General features: G+C 41.1%; 2 protein-coding genes across 4 annotated transcripts; both read right to left on the reverse strand.

Moving 5' to 3' along the window:
• Positions 1-4,288: 4,288 nt before the first annotated feature.
• Positions 4,289-18,818, reverse strand: asxl2 (ASXL transcriptional regulator 2). 3 transcript variants are annotated; one of them, XM_054614395.1, is made up of 12 exons: positions 18,692-18,818; positions 17,067-17,149; positions 15,860-15,968; positions 15,472-15,613; positions 14,076-14,194; positions 12,996-13,116; positions 12,669-12,728; positions 11,369-11,529; positions 10,949-11,045; positions 10,703-10,808; positions 9,330-10,053; positions 4,289-8,875 (listed from the first exon to the last, which is right to left on the reverse strand). In XM_054614395.1, the coding sequence occupies exons 1-12, from the start codon at positions 18,746-18,748 to the stop codon at positions 7,091-7,093; spliced, it is 3,564 nt and encodes a 1,187-aa protein (XP_054470370.1). In that variant the 5' UTR covers positions 18,749-18,818; the 3' UTR covers positions 4,289-7,090. The 3 variants fall into 3 exon arrangements, with proteins under 3 accessions (XP_054470370.1, XP_054470369.1, XP_054470371.1); XM_054614394.1 differs by having other exon boundaries at positions 9,315-10,053; XM_054614396.1 differs by lacking the exons at positions 15,472-15,613; positions 15,860-15,968; positions 17,067-17,149; positions 18,692-18,818 and adding an exon at positions 14,857-14,968 and having other exon boundaries at positions 9,315-10,053.
• Positions 18,819-19,864: 1,046 nt separating this feature from the next.
• Positions 19,865-25,049, reverse strand: kif3cb (kinesin family member 3Cb). Its single transcript, XM_054614295.1, has 8 exons — positions 23,652-25,049; positions 23,457-23,558; positions 23,186-23,308; positions 22,853-22,971; positions 21,934-22,050; positions 21,038-21,152; positions 20,524-20,702; positions 19,865-20,000 (listed from the first exon to the last, which is right to left on the reverse strand). Exons 1-8 carry the CDS (start codon positions 25,047-25,049, stop codon positions 19,865-19,867), a joined length of 2,289 nt encoding a protein of 762 aa, XP_054470270.1.
• Positions 25,050-25,395: the final 346 nt, after the last annotated feature.

A 25,395-nucleotide genomic window follows, 5' to 3' on the forward strand; every position in this document is an offset into this window, starting at 1 on the left:
CCACTCTCTCTCTTCCTGTAGAGATATTGGTGAGCTGGCTGGGGAACACTCCAGCGCCCGTGGTCTGTGCAAATGATAATTGTCCATGACATCCCAGCTCAGCGGTAACTGCATCCTGTGGGCTAATGACACCGACCGAGAGCTGCAAAGGAAGCACTTAATGATGACGGACACGGAGCACATTACAGCTGGCCAATGAGAGAGCAGCGCTGGGTGCCCCCAAAACATGTCGGGATCACATGCGTGTTCAAAGGGGGAGGATCAGCTGACTAGCAGAGCATGAGCAGAGAAACCAGGGTTCTGCTACCCTGAGGAGCTCCACACACACACACACAGGCAGGATTTCTCTATTTATTTATTCTTGTTTCAGAGACGCTGTTCTTCTCTCGGTGATCTCTGCTGTTGTGACAGAAACTCTTTCCAGTCACTAACTTTGCTTCTCAGTCTGGCTTGTGTTGAGTGGTTCTTATTGCTGGTTGCAGCAACCGGCAGGGCTTTTTAAACGCACCCTGACCACTGAAATGCAGTCAAGCATTTTTATTTGAAACAAGTATTATAATCAGGGTTACAACTAATGATTACCCTCGTGATTAAGTGTGAAATGTCAAAACGAAAGTGATATATAATGAAGTAAGCCATTATTAAAGTCGATTAATCTACTATATTATTATCTATATCAACGTGAAACTAATCAGCATTTAAATAACGATTTCGGTTATTTTTTAAGCAAAAATGACAAACATTTGCCAGTTGCAGCTTTACAAATGTGAGAATTGAATGCTTTTCTGTCATATATTTGAATATTTTGAGATTTTAGAATGTTTATTGGACAAAACAAAACATTTGAAGATGTCACCTTGGGCTCTACGGAGTCATAACGGGCATATTTCACTATTTTCTGACGTTTTATTGGACAAAATAATTGATTGATTTACAGACAGAATAATGTGAAGATTAATCAGTCATAAGAATAGCAGCCATACCCGTCACCATTCCCAGAGCTCAAGGTGACATCTTTAAGTGTCTTTTTTTCCACATAACAATCCAAACCCCCAAAATATTGAACTGACGATGATGTAAGAAAGAGAAAAACAGAAAATCCTCTCATTTGAGAATCTGAAACCAGAGCATGTTTGTCATGCTGGCTTTAAAAAATACTGAAATGATTAATCACTTATTAAAATAGTTGCCAATTAATTTTGTTATTGTTGTGCAACTGATCAATTAATTCACTGATATGGCTGCATTATAAGACAGCAATAACACACTGTGTGCTAACCTAAATAGCATTTTTACTGCTCTGAAAAGATGGTATGGCGTCCTACAGCTCAGAGGGCAAATCATGGCAATAACTCAGTCAGTGTTAAGGGTTCACTTTGGTCATCATGATGGCATTTAAAAAACACTTGGTCAGCTTAATTGCATATTAAAAGGCGTCCTATATGGGCAACACATGCTGTATTTATTAGAGATCAAATGTTAGAGGAGCACTGCTGTACTTTTGGAGGGGGGGTGGAAGAAAACATTTGCTATGCAGTGGGAGACCCAACAGACACATGTCAGCAAAATAACACAATGGCTCATTGTAAAAATATTCAGCCTGTGAAGTAACTGCAGAAATTCATGAGTAGGCAACTCCTCAGGCCTGGCATTGGAGGGCAATGTTTGGAAGAAAAAATAATATTTGGAAGCAGTGCATGACAGCAAAAGCAATGAGTTTAATGCAGGAGTTGATCGTCTCATGTTAGATAAGGAAAGAGAGACAAGTTGTTAATAATTCATAGACGAGATGAATTCACAGACCAGAGCACACTGAAAGGCACACAGCAGAAGGGCTCAGTTAATGGGATTTTTTTTTATAGTCCGTTGCATTCACTCATTTGCACATAAACCATCATAACCTCTTCATTCTTTTTGATATCAAATCTTTCTTTGCTACAAACAGAAATGTGTGGTGGTCATTATAGGCGCCAGGTGCGTTTTACTGTAACCGCACCTTCAGCTTGGAGTAGTGACAACATCCTTTGAGTCAACATAAGGACTCGGTTGCTGCAGTACCTCCCTTCCGCTGATCTCATCCACTTCTCGGTTCCTCCGAGCCTCGTTTCTCACTGTGAGCAATCCTGCAACACTTTAAAATCCACTCCCGAGGCGACGGCACAGCGCAAACGCAGCCAGAATGCTGATTTAACTGCTTATTTACCTTGAATCCGCAATGGGAACGCTGTGTCGTGATGCTCATATATAAGAATTTTTTTTTTTTTTTTTTTGTGGGGGGAGGAGGAGGAGGAGGATAACAAACAATGGCAATCCTGCATCTTTTTCCAATTCTCACTGACGTCTCCACACCAGAGAGGCAGGCAGCTGGCCTGTACCGGAGGAAAACCACGCAGGTTGCGTTTAGAGCATCATCAGCATCATCAGCACCATCAGCAGCATCAGATGGGAAGGATAAGTGGTCCAGGGTGAATAAGGAGGATATTTTCCTGCGTTATTCAAAGCCGCACTTCTCACCTTTTGATGAATCCGACGTTACAGCTGTCGGCGCGAGGAGAAACGTCTCGGGCTATCCATCTTCATTGTTTCAACCTCCTCCTCCTCCTCCTCCTCTCAGCGTTTCATTCCACTTCAATCCTGAGAACTGCGGTTGTGGCCGCACAAGGAAACGTACAAGCGCCCCGCTCCGCTCGGCATCATCATCACCATCATCATCATCATCATCATCATCATCATCAGAGACCCAGCAGCAGAGGACGGCAGAGCAGAGATGCCATGCGCGACCACCTACTATACTTTACGCATGTGCGCACGCACTCCGGTTAAAGGCGCACTACTACTATTCCTGCTTTTTATTGTTGAGTTATTATCCTCAGCATGATGGAGGGATGAGACAAGAAACTGATTACATTTTGCATAAAGGGATATTACTGTGATTTTATAGCACTTTCATAAAGATGGTGGACTCAAAAGAGACAGATAAAAAAAAAAATCAAAGTAGCAGAGGCAATATATAAGATAAGATAAGATAAGATAAGATAAAATAATATAATCCTTTATTAGTCCCGCAGCGTTCAGCAGCAAAGAGGATAGTGCAAACAAGAGACATAGTAAATAAAAAAAGATTAAAATAAGTATTATAAATAAGCAAATGAGCAATAAAAAACAGTAAAGAACAGTAGAGAATCCACAGTAACTGAAATATTATATATACAGACAGAAACTATTATAACTATTGTATTGCACAGTGTATTGGTGTCATGTGGTCTACTGGGAGCAGAGCTGGTTGTGCAGCCTGACAGCAGCAGGAAGGAAGGACTTGCGGTATACAATGACTTTATGAGTTGAGCTCCAAAAACACTGGATCCACATTCCCACAATGCATCACAGCATCTCTGTGGGAGGTTTCCCCCATTCTTTATTATTATTAAAAAAAAATTCTGCATCTTAAGTAATATCAGTAGCAGTATTAACCCTGCAGGCTTATGTTATAGTAACCAGTTTATGTATCTATTTAAACATAGAGAAATCATGTTTTGTCCATTGGCCATGCGATAAGAACAGGTGGACAAAGCATGACGTCTTTATGTCGAAGAAAGTGGTGACTGTAACACAATCCATAAGTACAACAAAGCCCTGGAGTCTCATCTTCTGTTGCCATGGAGAAGAAGCCAGTCAAAGCATGGAGGGTACATCCAAAAGTAGCAAATTCATTACAGGATGCGATTCGGTAATTAACAGAACACGGCACAATAGTTGGTTAATTTACCCCAAAATGACCCAGAAGTAAATCATTTTATAAATAAAGCTGTATACATAACAGCATTGTGAGATTGGTGATTGGATTAAAATGCAAATGCACCTTTTGGAGTCCTTAATTATCCATCCAAGTGTGTTTCTTTTGTTTTTATGCCTTCACATTTTTACAAAGAAACAGATTTTGTTTTTATTTTTTAAACACAGTGGTACATTTATTAAACTGATTATCAAACTGGAGAGTATCATGCAGAGTGTTTACTTCCAGAACCAGGGGTCCCAGTTATTAGACCAACCCTGCCAACTTCTTTCAAACTTCGCATCTCCAATTTTTAAACCCAGGCTTTCTGCTTTTCAAATTTTAAAGTTTCAAGCCCAATCTGAGAAAAACCTGATGAGATTTAAACACTATACAACAGTTTTCATAGAGTTTAGTCCTCATCGTGTCGAGTAAACTGAACTTCAGGCGACCGTTGACACCCCTCTGTGAGAGAGAAACACCAGTAAACACACAAAAATGCTTTTTCTTTTTCATTATTTATTCATAATAGTCTATAACTTCTGATAAAATACACTTTGTTTACAAGTGCTGATTACTATATTACATTCACCCGGAGTTTAAATGGAGACAAAATGACACAGACATATTGAACTAATTCATCTAGTGATAAAAAGTTGACATTTCCAAACGGTGGTGATTGCCCATGACGCTCTCTGGACAACGCTTTATGAACTGCTCTTCTGAATGCACACACACACACACACACACACACACACACACACACACACACACACACACACACACACACACACACACACACACACACACACACACACACACACACACACACACACACAACAGGTAACTTCAATGTCAGCGGGGACTGCTGCCTGACTCACGTTTCAGTCCTTATTAACAAAGATTTCAGCTGCCTTTTGGGTTGTTTGATTGTTTTTGTTAACTGTTTTTTTGCAGTGCATCCAGTCCCCAACTCTACATGAGTAAATACAACATCCTAACATCACATTCAACCAAATAAGACCGTAGTATTTATGGGGGGTATATTAAATTTGTGTTAACAAAATCAAACACTGGTACGCCAGTTTTAGTGAAATGACTATTCTAAATATGTGGAAATCTCTCCCGACTCTAGCCCTATAATCTTAAAACCAATTTTCCACAAGACATAAGTCCCCATTCAATGACAAATACATTTAAAAATGGACTTTGTTTAATCCACTGACCTACAAATGGTGCTTTAAAAACATATCTTTTTGTTTTCATAAGGTAATGACACAGATGTAGACAGCTCAAAAGGTACACACATACAACAACGTCTCTATGGAAAAATACAGACCAACAGATCAATTAACAAAAGCTGGGCCATACAGACTATTGATTCCTGGGCAATTTGATTTATAAAAGTCAAAGTTATTCTCTGTATGGTGGCCTGTCCAGTCCAAACTAAATTATAGGAAAAAACGGACAGCCAATATATTATTATAGTAAATACCCTGTTGATTTTCAAAAACAATTAGCAAATAGATTTTTTTATATCAAAATATATTAATTAAAATATATTACTTTAGGATTACAATATTACTTTGTTTAAAGGTGACTTTGGCATGTTACCTTGAAATAATTGCTATAAAACAGGCCTACTTTGCACCTCCAGGAGATTTCAAATTGAAGTTGATGCGTCTTAATTTGCAATCAGCACGAACACCAAAAAACCTGCTGAGGTAACGCTTCACTCTGGCATTTTGAATGTTCATTTGTGGTTAAGTAAGGACTCATACTGTGTTTACATTATCCAAATGCAGCTACAAGGTTGTAACAACACAGTGTGCACAACACTAATGTGCTGATTCATCATTGTACATCGCAAACATTATAGTTGTACATTATATAAACATGATCCAGTATTATTTTGTGCTTACGGTACTTCACACCACATTAAAATGAAGGGAAACGCTCTCAATTCTCTGGGGAAAAAGGCCATTTAAACGGGAAGTGTTAACTCGCCTGTTAATCAGCGTTATTGTACCACCAAATCATTTTTGTAAAACTGAAACATGCCATGCTGAATCATTCTATGATAAAGCATTTAGCGTTTTAGCATAACGTACTGTTCTTCTCCATTTTCTTTCCACATTAAAAATAATTTTGTAATAAACAGGATATACTTAAGCAATGTTTGCTGCATGGATAAAATAAAATACATTTCTACATCTAGGCATATGCTGTAAATAAGCAAATATTTACAGTGAAAAAACTAAATGATCTTCACTTTCTCCCCTTGCCTTGAGTGTTTTTTTTTAACTGATTGCCACTGCTGATCTTTCAATACAAACATACAAGCTTGAAAAAACTCACCTAATGGGAGACAATATCTACAAACTGGCTTTTTTGGGGCGAAAATGAAGGTTCACACAGTAGGAAGTGACTAGACCTTGACTTGGAAAATATCTCAAATTGCCAAAAGGAACATATAGGCATTTTTATATATAAATTATTATATTCCCCCCTAATTATCGAATGCAAGTACTGTACACAGTTACTACCACATATCCAGGTGGTTTTCAAGTGCTTTGCCTTTTAACTGTTAGTCAAAAAATGATGTAATGTGGAATCCTCATGAGCCGATTTTATGGCATCATTGAAAAGTCCATTTATATTCTCTTTCTAAACCTATACATGTTCTTTCTAGTTCTTACATCTGAGTGTGATGAGTAATAAATGTACAGTTTTTATATAAAATAGTTACTGTGAGTTGCACTTTCCTGCCATGCGTGCATAAATGCCAGGAGGTACTCTACAACAAATGATTATCATTAGCGCCCTTTTTTTGCCTTTAAACCACAAATGATTAGGCCCAGTAATAAAAAGTGTCAGTATTAAACACAACAGTCATTATGTTCTACAAAAATAGCAACATTCATTTTTCCCTCCTTTTTTTTTTTAAAAACTACACATATATACGTATATATATATATTTAAAAAAATATATATCACACTAATTCTAGCCGAGTGCAAACATTGCCAGACTTTATATTTGTCACACATCTGACATACTACTGATTTGATTGAAAACTGATTGACATGTCAATCAAAAAATTGCATGAAACAACTTTTTATAGATGTTGGTGGAACAAAAGACCATCCAGTGTAAATCCTTGCCGTTCCAACAGCGGCAACATGCTGGTTGTTTTATCTGGAGTGTGTCTGACACGCTTCACCCCAGCAGTGATTGATTCTGAATGACCTGCTTCTGCTTCGTGTCTTGCTTCAATACAAATCAAACCATGATATATTCGAATTATTATTAATTCCATATCATCGCACAACTAAACATGACACGCATAGTTTGGAGGGGCCGATGCAGTCATCATGGCAAAAGGCTCCACATCCTTTGCACATGATCATCGCCTTCAGTCTGCAGTAGCATTTAGACTGCACGTCCTCCATGTTGGAGCCCTCGATGAAGGACTGCTCCGGTGAGGGCTCGCCCTGGTCGCCGTGGTCTAACGAGTGTCCGGCAGGTATGGTGGTGACGGTCACTGAGAAAGACATGACGCTCCCGTGCACGCGGCCGCCGTCAGCCTCCGATGAGGATGCGGAAGAGCCGATGCCTGCGGCGCCGTGGTTCAAAGTGTGAGGTACAGACATGCTGATGGTGCCACCGTAGCATGACGCTGCCACCACTTCCTGATTATCGAGCGTTCTCTGGGTGTGAAAGGCAGACTGCCGCTGGTGAATGGGGTCCATTTGGGCAAGATATGGCTCGGAGTTTCCTTGGTTACTATTGCGGAGTTCGAGGTGCCTACGGTGTGACTGAGAAAAAGGGCTGGTGTCTTTGGTGCTGTTGTTATCGCCCCCGGCTGCACTGTCCTCTGATCCAGGCTCAGCCTTAACATCGGAGCGATGCTGAATGCTCGCTGCGTCATCAGACTTGGTTATCGAGTATCCGTGCTGCTCTGTTTTAACCCCAGAAGCGGGAAAGAAACATTTCCTGGCAGGTTCTTCTTCTGCAGCTGCCTCCTCTTCTTCTGTGCTTTCCCTTTTTAGACTGGACACAGACAAGTTTGGGATGACAGACTGGTGCAGTCTCTTGCTCTCCGGTCCTCGGCCGTATGTGGACACATTGAGCAGGTAATGCCCCGTCATGGCGGGCCTGGGCATCCTCTTACGACCCAGAAATCCTACCGAAATCCTGGATTGGTCCTGATGTTCTACTGCATCCACCAGCTGAAGGACTTTGTGCTGAGGCCCCAAACCAGCATAAGGCAGGCTCTGCTGGCCTTTCCTCTGCATTAGAGCCTGCAGGATCTGGTTCTGAGTCTCCTTATCAGGAAGTTCCCTGTGGTGTCTCGTGTATTCTGAGACCAGTCCTGCTCGTCCTGCTGTATTGAACTGAAGGGACAGCGGCTTATCGGCCCTGTGCTCAGCAGAGTGTGGGGTCTTCCCCTTACTACCAGAGGGTAAGTTTGACATCTTCCCTTCCACCTTGGATAGCGGTTTTGGGAGGATCTGCTCCAACGGAACCTCTTTTCCCTGCAGAAGCTGAGTGACCAGCGGGTTATTTGCAGGAATACAGGAGCTGGTCTTGGTTGATCCAGCAAGTGATGGGTTTTCCTGTCCCTTCATAGAGTGCTCAGATGACGGAGTGTGCTGCATATGAATGCTATCCGGTCCACCACTGACAGAACCAGCTGAATGACACATGGGTTCTTCATCAGTTTTTTTAGGGAAAGAGGTTTGATACCAGTTTGGGCTTAGCTGGCGAAAAGATTCCAGTGGGCGAGAAGGAGGTGTACTGGTCTGACTGCTGCTGCTGGAGGCTGGTAACCTGGTTGGTGCCTGTGGGGACGTTGGGCTGGGGCTGGGCGACGGCTGTGTCTGCTCACCACTGCCTCCTCCTGGCCCCGGGCCCGGTACCGCTCCCTTTGATACTGCGGCAGCCGCTACTCGCTGCGCTCGGGCAAGCTGAGCTTTAGCTTTGATGTCAGCCAAAGTGCGAGCACCAGTACGGCCCGGGCTGCTAAGCGGAGCCGGGAGGGGAGTCCTGGGTGAGACTTGACTAGGTGACAAAGGAACGGGGAGAATTCGTGCCACTGGGATCTAAACAGTAGAAAAAAGGAGATGTTAAAGAAATACTTCAAGACATGCACATATAAGTAAATGAAAAACATCCATAATAAAAATGTAAAGTTTCTCTACGATATAGCTAAATATGTCATGTCAACGCTTCCTCACATCTACAAAACCTTTCTGAAGGGAGCGGATTTAGGGATTTATTTTAGAAGCTTATACTGTTTGGAATACACTGACAATAAAGATCAACAGCAGAGAAATGCAGGAGGGGTTTGAGACATTTCTATGGACATTTGATACATTTTCTTTGCCATGCCTCTCTAACTGCTGTGAATTTGTGACTGCCGCTCTCTGCAAAGGACCAAGCTATAAACTTGTCAGAGCCACCTTTCAAGCCTACAAGTGGTGAGTTATTTTTGAATACTAAAGAGATGGATGGATAAATCAGAGGAGACTTTGGACTCACAAACACGTTTCCCACCTTGAGTGGTGGAACCCTCTGATTTGTCGCTGAAGTTGGTGTAGCAGGGCTGGAGATGGATGAGGCCGGAGGAGACACAGAGGAGACCGAGGACACTGAGGATACTGAGGACATACGGGGCCTTTTCTCTGGTGTCAGTTCCTCCACAATCTCACTGAGAGATTTCCTTTTCAGTGGCTCTGAGGGGCCACTAGGCTCAGAGATGACCTCTTTGCTCTCCTCAGCAGGCTTAGCCACAGACGCTGGCTGATCCTCGTTTGCCTCTGAACTAGCCGGTGGTGGACGGCTCTTCACAGGCGACTGGGGGAGTTCAGTTTTCTCCTCCTTCACCTCCTCCTTCACCTCCTCTTTAAGCTTCTTTTCAGGCAGTGAACCTGCCACGGCCCGTTCAGTCGGCCTCTCAACCTCCGGTGTTTTCGCTGCAGGTGTTGGCCCGGGCTGCGCTGTGGCGTTCAACCTACGATCCTCAGCGTACTGTGATCGCCGTGTCCTCATGGGCTCAGTGGTGGAGGCAGCCTGTGCCTTCTGAGGCTCCTTTGTGGGCCTCGTCTCTTTCACAGCGGTAGCAGCAGCATCGGTCCGGCTGTCGTCCTCGGTGCCCTTGGGTTCCTTGGTTGTTTGAGCGGCAGGTCCTGTCTGATGAGGGGAGGACTTGGGCCTGGCAGACTCCTGATTCACATCAGCCTTTGTCAGCTCTTTGGATTCCTCAAAGCTGAGCCCAGAACTATACAGAGAGAGAAGAGGAAGGTAGAAAACAAAATAAAATAAAAAAATAAATCCATAAATCAAGTGATTTCTCTCTTAAAAGGAACACAGATGTTTTATAAAACACTGAGCTTTCAAAGGAATTATCAGGAATATACACTAAGTAGGGATCATCCTCTTTGATTTGCATCTTGATGCATCATGAGCCTCCATATTAGATACACTTTTAAGCAGCTAACAGGTCGATTCAATAAGATTTAGCCTATCTTGATGTAATATGGTGTTGTTGGATCCAATGTGATGAATAAAGTGAAAAAAAATACAATTTAAATAATAATATACTTATATGTTCCCGAGAAATAAATATTACTGTAATGTGACGAGATGAGGATGGTGATTAGATTCTATTAGGAATCTTATTCAGCTCTGAATAATCATTTTAAACATGCCACCAGTTAATAACAGTCTGCATTTCTGAGATTAGATGTTGTTAACATTACATGTTAATGACGTGAAGAAAAGATCCTCAGGAAAAGTAAGATTGCCACGCTACTGTTTGTAGGTCGTAGATAGAAAGGAACTGTCTTTTGGCATTTGGAAAAACTGAAAAACAATATGCCTTCCAGCTTATTGAATGAATAAATAATATATCATGGAGGAGAACTCACTTTTCCCCATAATAGTTTTCAAAGAAGGCTTCCTTCCAGAGCTCAACTCTCTTTTCCTTCTCTATTTCTTGGCGCATTCGTAGCTGCAACTCAGGAGTGAATTCCCCTGTAGGGAAAAAGGTACATAATACATAAAAAAGAAAAGTTACACTTCTTCTGTGTAGTGGCACTGAACCTTGGTGACACAATTGCTCTTTGAATATGAACTGATTGTGGTGTTTATCAGATGCAAACAGTTGCACTGACCCTCAGCCAGTCTCTCCTTCCAAGACTGAGCTGCTGACGTGAAGAACTCATTGTTCAAGGCAGAACTAGTGACCTTCAGAAGGCCGTCCATGCAAGCCTGGGGAGAGGAGGCACAATGTTATGACTAACATCATCATAATCACCACCACTGCAACGGTACATGGAGTACATGAAGTTAGTGATGCACAGTAGAAGACAGTTAAACATGTAGAATCAGTGGACTTTAATTAATCCTGCACTGAGGTTAACTTTGTTTAAAATGTTTATCAATGTGCAGATAAGTTTTCTACGTTTTCAAAACAAATATTTTGTGAGATAGTTTAACACAACATACTACGATTGACAGGAAACATGGGAAATGAAATGCAATAAAATAACACTAATTCAACAAATGCATAAAAAGTATAATTTTAGAGCCACCTGCCGGTCAACTTCAGGCAGAAGTTTGAGCAGCCTCTGTTGGCAGTCTGGAGGCAGGACAGAGAAGGTGTGCTTGTTGATGATCGCCCTTAAGTTGGTGTTAACCAAAATGGAGTCTGGTGTTTCCACGTCTATTTTACACTTTGTACGTTTCAGCTGCCCTGCAATACAGAACAGGAAACAGATGAAAGCCAAGACAGATGAAGCAACGCCGATGGTGCAACTGAAACCTTGAGTGATATACTTTAACGTGTGGTCGTGTAGTTTGTTTTCCTTCCTAACATTTTTCTTTCTGCTAATGTGGGATCATTTCACTTGGTCCCTTTTTTAAAGGATGCAGTTAACTCCATCTAAGTCCCAGCAAGCAGGCAGAAATTAGATTTCACCCAACTGTGAGATTATTTTACACTACTAAGGCTGGTGTTGTTCTACATTTTACAATGTCAACAAATCCCATGAATCAACAATACATATGTCCGTGTTTAGATACTGTCCGACTTCCCTACCGTGAATATCAAACAGAGTCAGAGTAGATAAGTACATAAGAATAAGGTGAAGCAGCATCTCTGGCGCAGACTGGAGTCTAGAAGCTTATTCTTTCTTTAATATTTTATAGCATTTTATATGATAAAGCAGTGTAAAACATTATAATCGTAGTTTATTGTAACTAGATTGACGCTTCATTGAGTGAAGTGTATGTATAATGACGTACTGTTTTAACGTCGAGGTCCAATTTGGAAATAAGTGTTGCATTATCCTTTTGTGTGCTAACCTCTGGGTTGACTGAACAGCCAAAGATGTTTTTATATTCGTTTTTTATACACAAAATAAAAATAAAATCATCAAATTATATGGCACAAAGCCAGAAACACACTGTTTTCTACTGAAGAAATAAACAGTAAAAAACACAAATATATAGTTTAATTTAAAAGAAAACGCTAAATAATGTCCTAATACAGCTGGGCACTGTGGTTTTTAGTAAATGCTACCCACACGCGGCACATAGTGCATTTGATGGGGACTATTTTAAACCAGTTTACATCCATGTCTGTTCAAACTTAATTACTTCATCATTTTAGATATTGGTAGGAAATTGTCATAATTAACATATGAATCTTGAGTAATTGCCAAAAACTTGTTTTTTCTGAGGTCACAGTGACCTTTTCCTTTGAACACCAAAATCAAATCAGTCCTTGAGCTGACAAATTTGAAGAAATCCCCTCCGGTCGTTTTTAAGAAAACATAGAAATATAGAAGTTCCCCAGCCACTGGATCAACTTACAGTAGATGTCTGACTCACCTGCACTGAGGCGGCCGGACCTCTGAGAAACCTTCCTTGGGACAACCGGGTGGCATAAGTCTGTTTGGACCGAAAGAAAAAGCTCTGAGATCTAACTGTTTCCACGATGATGCTGCCAATTATGAGTCATGTTTGGATGATGATACTGCAATTCCTTTTGTTGTTTATGAGTTATTAGTTATATCAGGACAATACATAAGAACGGCATCAGTCGTTTAGCGTCAAACCGTGTGGATTTTCATGCAAAGAACGTGAATAAAATATCCAAAGTGACTACTATTCATTTCATTTGATATTTTATTTGACAATATAATAGCTGCCACCTACCAGCCTTTGTAGTAATGTTGTCAGCCATATCTTTGATGGTTTTCAGAAGCAGTCTAGGACTGGAGGTGGTTGGCATTCCCCCCTGTCTGCGCTGATTTCTCTGTTGCTGCTGCTTCAAGGCCTGAAAACGAGCAAAACAAGAGAGGAACACATAGACAGCCGTGTGAGAAAGAGTGTGAATGTGTGAAACCCACTGTTTCCCTGCAACTACTCCCCCAGGGCCACTTGCCTGGTTAAATAACAGCTAAATAGCAGTGCAGCAATGAAACATAGGTTGCATAACACAAGCTTAAATCAACTCTGCGTTGTGAATCTGCAGAGAAGTCTGATCACCTCACAAAGAAGTTGCGTTTTAAGAGGAATAATACACAATAAGTCTCTTCTGCGCCAATATTTCTGCCAAATTGCAACCTTCTTGTGCTTCCTACGCCCAATAAATGAACACAAATCGGTCTTACTGAGATGAAATCACACACGAGCACAGATGGAGTGAATTACAAACCCTGCAATCAAGTGAAATCTAATTAAATGTAAGACACAAAGCAGCCAATAGGAAAAATGTTGAACAGGGTGGATTATGAGGACATTAATACTGTAAAAACCAGCTATAGGCATTTTTCCTGCCGCCTCATTGTTTTTAAATAATCAGCACAAGCTGTTTTACAGGCAGGGAATGGGGAAAGGATAGTTGGTGCCTGCTGACATGCAAACATGGGTTATGTACACGTTCACTGAAAACGTGTCAGCGGAAAAGTTCAGATACATCTGGTGAACTCTGCAGAGAAGTATGAAAACTTATTTTTGACATTGATTAGAGGTGTGAGATTCAAAAGCGCTGCTCTTTGTATGTTAATGCAAGTAAAACTGCATGAATATATTACTAAACTTAACAAGTATGTATCTGTGTGTTGCAGCGTGGTGTGGCCTATATGTATATGGCTGTATGTGAGTACGAGGGTGTGGCAGGAACTTGTGTAGAATCTGAGACGCGTTTGCACAAACAGTGAATATAGTGTTTAGTCTGCTAAGAAGCTCTTTTAACACAATCAAAACAATAAGGAAGAGCAAACCAGTCTGTACCTGTTTCAAAGCTTTCTTGCCGTGTTTCTGCGAGGGAGAGATGAGTTTACTGGCGGGGACGGAAGGCGACGAGCATCGAGGCTGCGGAGAGGACGGCTGTGACTGCAGCTTGGAGGGAACTACGAAAATACAAACGCACAAAACAGATGTCACAAAATATACTTCCGGAAGGGTGGTGTACAGACTTCATCACATCATGCTTTTGTTTTGATGAAACTGAAACCAATACCTTGCACAAAGAAGCAGATTGCATTACCTTGCTAAAATATCATATTACAAAAAAATGGGCTGAACAACCTCTATTTTTCTACATGCAGCAGTTCCACTTGATTCTTTTTTCAATGCATCTTCATTTGCATTTGACTTTGTCGCTCTTTGCATTGATTAGTACAAAAATAAAACAATATCCAAGCCTCCCACTCAGATATGAACCAAGGTTATTTGCTTGGCAGCTCCTCTCTTGTGCATAATGAGGAAGTGGCCACGGGTCATGCTGAGAAAATACAGTTTCCTGTTTTAACAGTCACTTAAAATATTCAAGTCATTGAGAGCACAGCGTGAGGAAAAACAAAATAGTTTCTACTTGAAGAGAAGATTATTCTTCACAGTTGCTCTGCAGTCAGGTGTGCACTTCACAGAACGATTATTTGACCACACAGAAGCTTAAAAGAGCAAAAACGTGCTATGACGTGACCTTCATGTGCAGCCAGCTGCTTCTCTGCTGACAATTAAACGAAGACTTAATGAACACAGCGTGTTTGCTTAAAAGATAAAAACCCACCTTTTGCTATCATCATGTTTGATGATCAGTATATTCCAGGAATGATTTTTGCGAGGACACGATGTAATGTATGCTTGCCTCCTATACTGCTTCTTCAGCTGGTTTCCTGTGTTTCCGCAATGGCTTTTCACAACGGCTGTGAAGGGGCGTTAACTGTCACCGCCAAAACAGAGCTCAGTAACCAACCAGCAAAAATGAACTAATGAGTAGAGCTACAGTCCTTACTTAGTGCGTTATGACTGCTGTTGATGGAGAACGGAGCATATTTCTCTCCTATTGATCCTACAAGCCTTTACTCTTTAATACTGTAAACAGATCTGGAAAATAGAGCTAATTTAAACATTGTAGTTTAAGCATATTTAATATTAGTTAGCTTGCAAACCTGGTTCACTATCAGGAACATTTAGCTATGACGTAATGGTGATGTTTTTTAAATTTCTTGCAAATTCTTAAATTAAGTATTGCACTAAAGTTTCTGTTTACATCTCCATTAATTATTCATGTGTTCAAGCTTTTATGAATGATGGTCGTTAAACTCTTCTTAAAGTGGATCTGCTTAAGGGATGTAGTGATATACAAACGGTTAACAATGATCCTGTACGCGGTGCGCAGTACCTCTTCGCATCCACCTTCCCCTCCTGCCCTCTCCTGCGATGGCGCCGCTGTTGTTTTCTGTGCTTTGGGAGTCCGACAGATCGTCACTGCTCTCCTCAGAGTCCTCCTCGGAAAGCTCCTTCGCCCCATCTGAGATGTCCTTCTGCATAAAAAAAAGGAGTACAGACATATGTACAGAAAGAGAAGAGCAGTTACTCTCAACAATTCCGCATCCATCTCACGTCATACTCATAGAATTCAACAAAAGCCATCATGATTTAAGTATAAGAGCATGAAGATATTATCTTTGGTTATGTTTTCTTGTTCCTGAAGTGGACTGACATCAGGAATGATCTTTTACATAATGGTAGCCAATACGATTTGCAAAGCTGCTTTATGTCTCACTAACCTTTAATGTGTAGACCCCCATTCTGCCTGGGACTTTGTAGAAGATCCCCTCTTCTCCACGCGAGTTTGTGTGCAGCATTGCGTTCAGACATGCCAGCGGCGATGTTCCACTTGATCATGAAAAGAAAAAAAAAGCAAATTTCACATTTATTCGCCAATAAATCAGACAGCTGGGAGAAAGACGCAAGAAGGGTAAAGGGGAGAAATCGCTACAATGCGTCAAAAAGGACACGTATGAGTGGAGGTCAGATTCACATCAATGAAGTTGTGGCCAATTTATTTAATGTTTTACACAAAATCAGTTGAATAAAACTGGATCAAGACTAATCTCATCATTGTAAGGACCTATTATTCTCATATTAAACAGGTCGGGCATTACTATGTCTGTTGCATAAAAATCTGCTCTAGTTCAGTCAAACGTTTTCAAAGCATACTTGAGTTAATTAAGAGTGCACATTAATGCTTCACAAGCTTAGCAAGAGGTGTATCCAGGTATATAGTGAAGCAAATAAATCATTTTTGTCAAATTACATTTATTCTATACAATGGACAATACAGTAAGTTACGTAAGGTACATCCAGCAAAATGATTGGTATTAAAACAAATTGAGAAAAAAACATGTTATTAATTAAGCAAATAACATTAGTAAGGGTTACAAATATTGCCCGCTGGATCATTTATCTCATAAAATTTACACCCCTGTTACATTTTTGGATAATGTACCTGTGTTGAACTTTTGAAAATATAGAGTAAAAACATCACCATCAGGATTCACGCTTTATTTGTCAGAATGTTAAGTAATTTACCATACTGAAAAATATAAATGTGTTTTTATGCAACAGGTGGCTATAAATTGCTATAGCAAGTCTACGCAAAATGCTGCCTTTATGCAACTGAACCTACAACATGTTATTGTTAATAACATGCAAAAGGTAAAACCAAACAAAGTGAGTTTGTTAAGATAAGGGGTTGGGGGCTAGCTTTTATCTTACCTTCTGGATGAGAACAGTGACAATGAAACAAAAAGAAATGAAACAGTTATTAATCGAGTAAAATAACCGTTACTATGTGAACAAGAAAAAAAGGGAAGTACGTGATATGAGCAATCAACAACAGAAGGAGAAAGCTGTGTGCTCCTTCTCTCTCTTCCTCATGACAATGTCTCCTATCTGCGGTAGTTAAAGCTAAGATGACAGGAAAATATTCACCTTATTTCCTTAAGTCTTTCTCTTTGGATCACCTGCAAGATCTCTTTATGACTCATGGGCGTATTGGGGTATTTCTCCAAAACCTAAAAATAATAAAAAATATCATTATCACAAACAAACAAAAAAAGCACAGTTATGTTGTTGAAGTGAGAGTGGTTGTCATAAAACATGATGAATCATTACGATTTCACATATGCAAGAAGCTTTCTAACAAGTTCCCACAAAGCATCAGTTCCCTTAACTGTAAGAGCAGGATCATATCCCCAGACTAATCAAGACCTCAAACATTGTGCCATGTTTTGCCTTTAATAGATTCAGATATTCTGCCATAATGTTGGCACCATTCTCTTGACAAATACTTATCAAGTACATTTACAGTACCAGTCAAAAGTTTGGACACACCTTCTCATTCAACTACTTTGAAGAATATAAAATATAAAACATATTCTTGTTTGTTGAGCATTTGTTTGTTTACCACATAATTCCATATGTGTTCCTTCATAGTTTGGATGTCTTCAATATTAATCTACAATGTAGAATAAAAATAAAAATAAAGAAAAACCATTGAATGAGAAGGTGTGTCCAAACTTTTGACTGGTACTGTACATGTCCACATATGGTACACTGTCATATGTACATGAATATAACATATGACATTAACAAACATTTCAACAAAAACAAGCTCACAGCACAGAAAAAAGTGCAGAAACTTTCACTCTATAAGCATGCAGTTGTTTTTATTTTGTTTCCACCTTGTACAGTCTTTTAACGACTGTTTATGTGTCGTTCTCACTGCGGTCTCAGCCAAACACGACTTGGGTGAAACTAACGGTTTTAACTGTATTAACGGTTTTACAATAAACGTTAACTACAGCTACGTTATGTGAGCAAACTAGTGACAATAAATACACTTAACTCAGTTCAACTAACGCTAATGCACAACTGAACACAATTAATAACGATAAGCTTTAATTATGAAGTTGTTGTGATATGTTGCAGGCATTAGCATGCTACGCTAGACAGCTAGCTGTAATGCTAGCAGCAGTCATCGCTGTATTCTGACACATCGCCAAACGTTGGCATGCAATATATTAACTGTGTGGTCTGTTAGGGAGTTAATGAAACATATGTCGTAATGAGTTTAATACGAATAGTGTTTATTGTACTGTATTTCATTTACATTTCAACTTGTTGACGAGCTCCACGTTAGCAGGAGCTAGCGTGCTAACGTGGCTACCGCGCAGAGCCCCTGACGTCATCACTCACTCAACGGCTACTTTACTCGACTTCGGCTGTGTGTGTGTGTGTGTGTGTGTGTGTGTGTGGAGGAGGAGGAGGGAGGGGGGGTGTGTGTGTGGGGGGGTTTAAAAAGGATGCTTGGGTGCACACAGCTGACAGTCAACCGCCGCATTATGCTACAACGGCGACAGTTAGACCGCTAGTGACAGCGGGGTCTCCTACACCGTCCAACACGGGCCTCGCACGGTGTACGCAACGTCTCGTCTCCAGCAGCGGGTCATGAACTCATAAACACAGTTGTACAAGTGGGAGCGTTCATGGAAAAACACAACCACAACAAACGGGCAGATTTATAAAAAAATAAAAAAAAAACACCCCGAGAATACCGTTTTTGCGGCTTCCGCCCACGTCCTCCCCTTCTTCTTCTTCTGTCTCTCCCTCATTGTGGACGTCTTCCCCCGCAGAGTGGTGTTGAACGCGTCCGCTCCAGTTGAAATGTTGCTTTAGTTACCGCGTAAGATCCACTCCGTCTGCCATGTTGGACTTACTGTAAAGAGTCACGTGACTCCGAGGGAAACGTCATCTTTACTGTATGAAGCTGTCATTGCAAAGTCTGCAGGTTTCCCCTCACATATATTTATAAAGATGTCAGCTGTAATTATGTGACAAGAAAATCAGCAAACATAAACCAGCAGCTCTTTGAAAAAAAAAAACCAATCCAGCAGGCAGTTCAAGATCATTTCCGTGTTTATTTGCATGTGTAAGCAAATGGATTTTTGTACAATTTCACAACTATGAAAAAAATAAGGCAGCTAATCAAGAGAACATTGCAGGCTTTGCTCACATGTTTGGCTCACAATTACATTTGCCAAGAAATTGAAGCAACAATTCATCAAGCGTACAGGCTTAAACTAGGTGGCCCCCCAGTGGTTGGGGCCCTCAGTTACCTCCATCACCATCCACTGTTTTGACAAAAAAACAGATACATTTCCCCAAAAAATATAAATTGCAGGATAATCACCGCTTTACCCGGCTTTATCTTAAATAAGGTGCTTGCAGTATCAAAAAGCTCAAACTGGAAAAAATAGATATCCACACAATTTAAACTATGCAGAAGATACTTTATTTTAGCTTTGGGTCTAAAGGAACTTCACCCCGTATGCTCTGATGAAGGTCCTTTAGACCAAAAGCTTGAAGAAAAGTGTTCTCTGCATAGATTAAAGTGTGCGGATATCTTTTTCACCAAATAATATAAAATAAATTAAGACCCTCAAAACAATTTACTATATGCCAGGTTTCAAATGACAACGTTTAGGCTGTGCTACTCATTAAAACTGGGAAAAGCCAAGAGAAACTAGATGTTTTTTGGCAACTTTCTTCCCAGTTAAGTTGACTACATGCTTACTAAAGTGATTCTTTCTCAAGAAAAAAGTTGTGAAATCAATTTAAAATCAAGGCATAAGAGTCCCTCCCCCCCTCACCCCATGTCACCCAGATCTTGAGTCCTTTGTGCCACTTTGAACTAAGGCCGGCCCTGTACGCATTTGTGTTGAAACATATCAGGGGCTTGTCTGTGGAAGATAGGCAGCGGAGGATGGTCTTTGTCTCTGAGAGGGAGAGAAGCTCTGAGACGCTGATGTCAGAGTGGTGGACGATGAGGATGATGACATGGAGGCTGCTTGTGGTGCCTGATACCTGTAGATTATAAAAAAACAAACAGATGAGGACTAATTTAAAATGCAGTATTTAACGGTGCCACATCACACATCTCAAATGTTTCTACCAGATTTAATGGGGTTCATCAATAGCTATATATGCATAATTAGGTGTTTAATCAAGTAGTGAGACTACCAGTGGATTTGCATGTAAAGGAAAAAACAACATTGGTATTTTTGGAGAGATCGGTCAATATAAATATAAAGTAAATGTTGTATGTAGTTAAAGGGGAAAAAACATGCAAAAATACTTGTTTAGTGCTTTAAAACACTTTCTGCATTGCGATACAGAAAGACAGTTCCTCATTAACTGAAGCCACTAATACGTGCTAAAAACTGTATTTAGGAAACTACGATGGACCCAAAATAGGAGTGAGTTTGACTACAATTCATGATAGTTCTTCACATAACTCTTCTACTGCAATGTTCGGTCTTAATCTAAATTAACTGAAGGCACTTTTAGAATCTGTAAGCACGTTTTCCTTTCTCAGCTGTTCTCTCACCAGGATTGGGATTTCCTGACCCGTGATGATGCAGCGCTCCTCTCTCTGATGGGAACAGTTGCCAGAAGATCCCTCATCAGCCTCGGAGAAAAGACTCTCTCCAGGTGAGCGCCGTTAAGGTTCAGGGCGAACATGGTCGGTGGAGACATGTCTAACTCCAACAGCATTATGTTCTCCGCCTGTCAGGACACATACAAGTAAAGTTGTAGTTATAATATTATAGTAACATATGTAAATACATTTTTAGTATGTTTATTATTTGAAATCCAGCCAGTATTAAAGTGCTGGCTTTTATTTGCATCGTATTTTTTATACTTTATGATATTACATTGATGTTTCACTATCACACGATGCAACTGTTAAAGCTGTGAATAGTTTCCATGGCTACTTCAACCATCTTCACATCCTCCAGCTCCAAGAAGGAGGCGGTGTAAATTAAATGAGGCTGCGTAAGCCCATAATATCACATCTCTTTCTCTCCGCTGTACTTTTTGCCAACTGTCCGAGCACTGACCTGGTATCTAGATGGGGCCCCGGTTGCTGTGGAAACAGCCATCTGTGCATATTGGCTGATTGGCCTCTTGTATCCCACAGCAGAGAGAGGCCTTCTCTTGACCTGAGTGGGTGCACTGGGATAAAGACATGGGGGGAAAAGACAGATTTAAATTTAGTTGAATGCACATAGCGGTTAAGACGCAAGCTTCTGTAAGCTTCTCAAGTGCCCCATATATGGTCATCTGATCAGCTCCCACCAGGAAGAAATAACCCTGTTATCTCTGCCCTGATATCTTCCATTCAGATCTCCAACTGTCTTAGGAAAGAAAAATACCACGTGTGACTGGTTTTCTTCATGTAAAGACATCCGTTTACTGGAAAGGCAGAATGCATAAATTATCTATAGCTTTAAAGGTTTGACTTTGGTTACTCCTAGTTTTTGCACCAAAATAGACACAGGTGCTGACACAATCCAAAAAACCAAGGTCATTAGAATTATTAGAAAGATGCTACAATCACAAGTAAACGTTGTTTTATCATCAAACAATGCCCATTTTCTTTCAGTCTGCCTGATCTATTTATACTTCTGTAAGTGATTTCCTACATTTACCAGAAAGTTTAATGACAGCCCTGCCGATGCATTCAGGTGTAATATATAGAGGTCAAAAGAACCAAAATAGCAACAGCAGAGAGAAACAAACATAATTCACCTTACAGCTGCACTGCATCATGGTTTATTTTGGTAACTGATGGTGCAGAAACGTGTTATCTCTGCTGCTTCAGTGATGGATTTCACCCAGTGTGTCAGTTTTATGCCCTTTGTGATTAATTTACAATTTGTTGTAGAGGATTTTTCTTAATTTACTGTACCACTTCCAGTAGCTTACGTCAGCGATGTGAAATTAAATCACTGACCTCTCTGATGGAATGACCGGCTGGAGCCTCCACTGGTCCTCCTCGCTGTCAAAGTACAGTCTGTTCATGATCTTGTTCTTTTCCTCCGGAGGTATGAAGTTCTCAATCAGGAGATATCTGCAAAGTGAAATAGAAGAATGTGTCAGCTGAGATCACAGGAACGCGTACCGTTAAAGCTGGAGTGCAGAACTTTTGTTTCCTCAACTCATAGAAGTATGTTACTCCAGTTACATTTAACTTGTTATCCCGGAAAATGGTGCAGTATATAAATATAAGGCGTTAAATAACACAGATCAGCACAGTTTGTTTTGACAATGTCATCCTCTGCACATTAAGCAAACTGCCCACCAAGAAACATAAAGCCTTTATTTTCCCTGCTTGGTTACAGTTAATGATATTGTGAATGACCAAGAAAAACAATTAAATAAGAACAAAATTCTCTGAAATGCCATTGATTTGGCACTTGATCATAACAATATTTTGATATGCAGTAAGTATAGTCTGAAAAGTCATGTGAAGTGTGTTGTTAGCAGATTGAACTAAAAAAAGGTCTTGCAAAAAAAAAAATTAATTTAAAGAGAAATTCAAAATGGTAATTTTCATCTAAATTAATATCTCCAATATCCGATATATTAAAAAATGTACTGCAAATACAGTACCATACTTTGACACACTTCTTTACATTACTGAAATTATTTGTAGAAAACACTTTACAACTATATGCTAATGCCACGTTGTCATGATGATTGTTTGGAATGAAGAGTTTTTGCTTTCTCTATTTTTAAATGCATGGATATGATCTTAATACAATAGAAAGCCACGTGATGATGATGATGAGAAAACAAGACGTCAGATATAAAGACATATTATACACACTATCACACAGTATATACGCACACTCTGTAATGTGAATACTCACTTGTACTTGAGTTCTCTGGTGAGTTCGGTCTGTGTCTGTTCCAGCTCCTGTCTGGTTATGACGTGTTCATCAATGACATCTCTCACCTCCGCCTTCACCAACTGCAGTTTGGCGTACAACTATGGAAATAAATTATTATATTGTTACTGTAGATTTGGATATAAAACACCCACTAGGGTTTAAAATCAGAATGCTAAAGAAGTAAAAGCTCCGTCCAGAGAAAGCTGGATTCACCAGTGTTACCTCTCCTGGGATGCTTAGTAACTGCTTAAATTATGATTAATTCGTTTTGTAATAACATCGTGGGACGTGTCAGTGGGTGAGTCATCTTACCCTCTTCAGCTTTTTTGTCTTGTGTTCCACCTCCTGCTGCAGGGAGGAGAATGTCTCCCTCATCTCTAACGTCTCCTCGTCCTGCAACATCATCTGCTGCTGGATCTCTCTCTCCCGTCTTATCTGCAAATCACACAGAACATTTAGCTCAGGTAAAGATGAATGCAAACATTAACAATCATATTTCTATTACAATGAATGGTAACACAAAAGTACGTTTTATAAGGAGGAAAAAACACACCAAAAAGCATTATTTGTTTATTTTACATACCTGTTCTGCAATTTCTTGCCTCTTCAGCTCCAGCATTTTTTGCTGTTCATTTGTGTGATCAATTATAGTCTTTCCTCCCACTAACAGTTTGCTCTCCATAGCCTGTGAACAAAGACATGAAAATGAATTATTAATGTAAATATCTTTTGTTCCACCAGTGTCTCATTTATCACACATTATGATCCTCACACGTACCTTATATTTCTCAATGATCTTCTCCAGAGCATCTGGATCCCACTGCATGTCCACTAAACTTTTTCTGTTTTCATTCAGGTGCTTTAACTTCTCCCCGCTCCTCAGAGGCTTGGAGAAGTCACATCCATCTTTAATGCGTCGTCTCACCTCTGGTTCCTCCTCAAAGGCCTTCCACACCTCCCCATCCCTCTCTCCGAACATGTCCTCCTCCACCCCAGCCATGCTTTTACTCAGTCTTTTGCTGTCCCTCCTCCTCCTCTGCCTCTCCTTTGCCAGCATCCCTCGCTCCTCTAGTTGTGCTTTCAGGCGTGCAATCTCCTGCTGAAACTCCCTCAGCAGGGCGTCTTTGGGATCCTCGTTGATCCGAGGTTTGTTCTTTATGTTCTTGGCCCTGTTGGCGTACCTCAGAGTGGCCAGGGACTCATCGAAGTCCTTGTGCGAGGGCCCAACTGTTGCTATCATGACCGTCTTTGCGTTGCCACCCAGTGAGTCCTGGAGCAAGCGGGTCAGTTTGGAGTCTCTGTACGGGATGTGGGTGCTCTTCCCATCCACCAGGGCTGATATGACATTCCCCAGTGCTGAGAGGGACAGGTTGATCTTGGCGGCCTCCTTCAGTCTCTTCCCTTTCGCACCTGTCTTGCTCTGGCGCTCGCTGCCAGCCAGGTCGACCATGTTCAGCTTCCCAACGCGGATGTGGTCCTCGCCATCTGGCCCCACCTCGCTGCACTCCACTGTTATGAGAAAAATGGCATGAGAGCGAGAGCTGCGTTCGTTCATGTTGGTGAACCCCACAGACCTGGACTGGCTGCCTATGTTCATCACATGTTCAATCTCGGTGGCGTTCTTTGTGACCACCGAGGACAGGTCTTTCACGTAGACGCCACAGTCAGGGTTTTCTTTGAGCTCCAGCTTCTTGTTGTTGTCTTTGCACAGCAGATCTCTGATTTCCTCCTGGTAGATCTCAAGGTATGATGACCTCACCAGGTACTTCTGATTCTGAGTTCTGGATATTTGTGTAAAAATGTGCTGAAATGAATTTGGTATGACCCCTCTCATCTCTGGGTCGTTAGTCACCCCTTGCATGGTGTGCGTTTTGCCCGTCCCGGTTTGTCCATAGGCGAATATAGTCCCGTTGAAGCCCTGGAGCACGGACTCCACCAGGGGTCTCACTGCATCGTCATAGATGTCTCCTTGTTTTGAATCCCACCCGTACACTGAATCAAACGTGAACACCTTCATGGGCTCATCAGGTGGCGCCTTCGGCTTCTTGAGCGTGATCTGCCCGAGTCTGTCATCAATGTGCAGGATGTTTTCACAGTCAGCTGTCTGCTCTCTCCTGCTGAACGGCCGGCAGCGCACCACCACCCTCACCGCCTCGCAGTGTTTGGGTTTAGGCATTTTTGGTCAATAATAATATTAATAATAAGAAGAAAAAAGTGTCGTCACCAGGTCTTAAAAACCCATTTTCTCGGGCGGGGTCCGGGATCTTCCTTTATCCGCTCAGGTGCTACAATGTTTCAATCTCCTTTGATGTCACACCCCATGTGGGCCGCCCTCATCCTCCCGACGCACTCCGAGCATCTTCCCCAAAACAAGCGATGTCACTTGATATTAAAGGATGCTGGATGCCTGAGTGAGAAAAAACACACCCTGCTGTCTCGGCCCAGCCCACACAGACTCCCCGTGGTACACACCCTGCTCTGCGGACAATGGAAAGCAGACACGTGACCTGCCAGACGAATTG

Source organism: Anoplopoma fimbria, chromosome 15 (genome assembly GCF_027596085.1).
Source record: "Anoplopoma fimbria isolate UVic2021 breed Golden Eagle Sablefish chromosome 15, Afim_UVic_2022, whole genome shotgun sequence".
Lineage (NCBI taxonomy): Eukaryota > Metazoa > Chordata > Actinopteri > Perciformes > Anoplopomatidae > Anoplopoma > Anoplopoma fimbria.

What these genes read in the sequence shown, in the direction of transcription:
- asxl2 (XM_054614394.1), bottom strand. Translation starts at nt 18,748, where the DNA reads ATGAGGGAGAGACAGAAGAAGAAGAAGGGGAGGACGTGGGCGGAAGCC. An exon ending in TGGGGGTCTACACATTAAAG is followed by an intron (nt 15,614 to 15,859) that starts GTTAGTGAGACA and finishes TTTTTTATGCAG; the next exon opens with AAGGACATCTCAGATGGGGC. An exon ending in GTCCGGCCGCCTCAGTGCAG is followed by an intron (nt 11,530 to 12,668) that starts GTGAGTCAGACA and finishes TCTGTATTGCAG; the next exon opens with GGCAGCTGAAACGTACAAAG.
- kif3cb (XM_054614295.1), bottom strand. Translation starts at nt 25,049, where the DNA reads ATGCCTAAACCCAAACACTGCGAGGCGGTGAGGGTGGTGGTGCGCTGC. An exon ending in AGACAAAAAAGCTGAAGAGG is followed by an intron (nt 22,972 to 23,185) that starts GTAAGATGACTC and finishes TTATTTCCATAG; the next exon opens with TTGTACGCCAAACTGCAGTT. An exon ending in CCGGTCATTCCATCAGAGAG is followed by an intron (nt 21,153 to 21,933) that starts GTCAGTGATTTA and finishes TCTTTATCCCAG; the next exon opens with TGCACCCACTCAGGTCAAGA.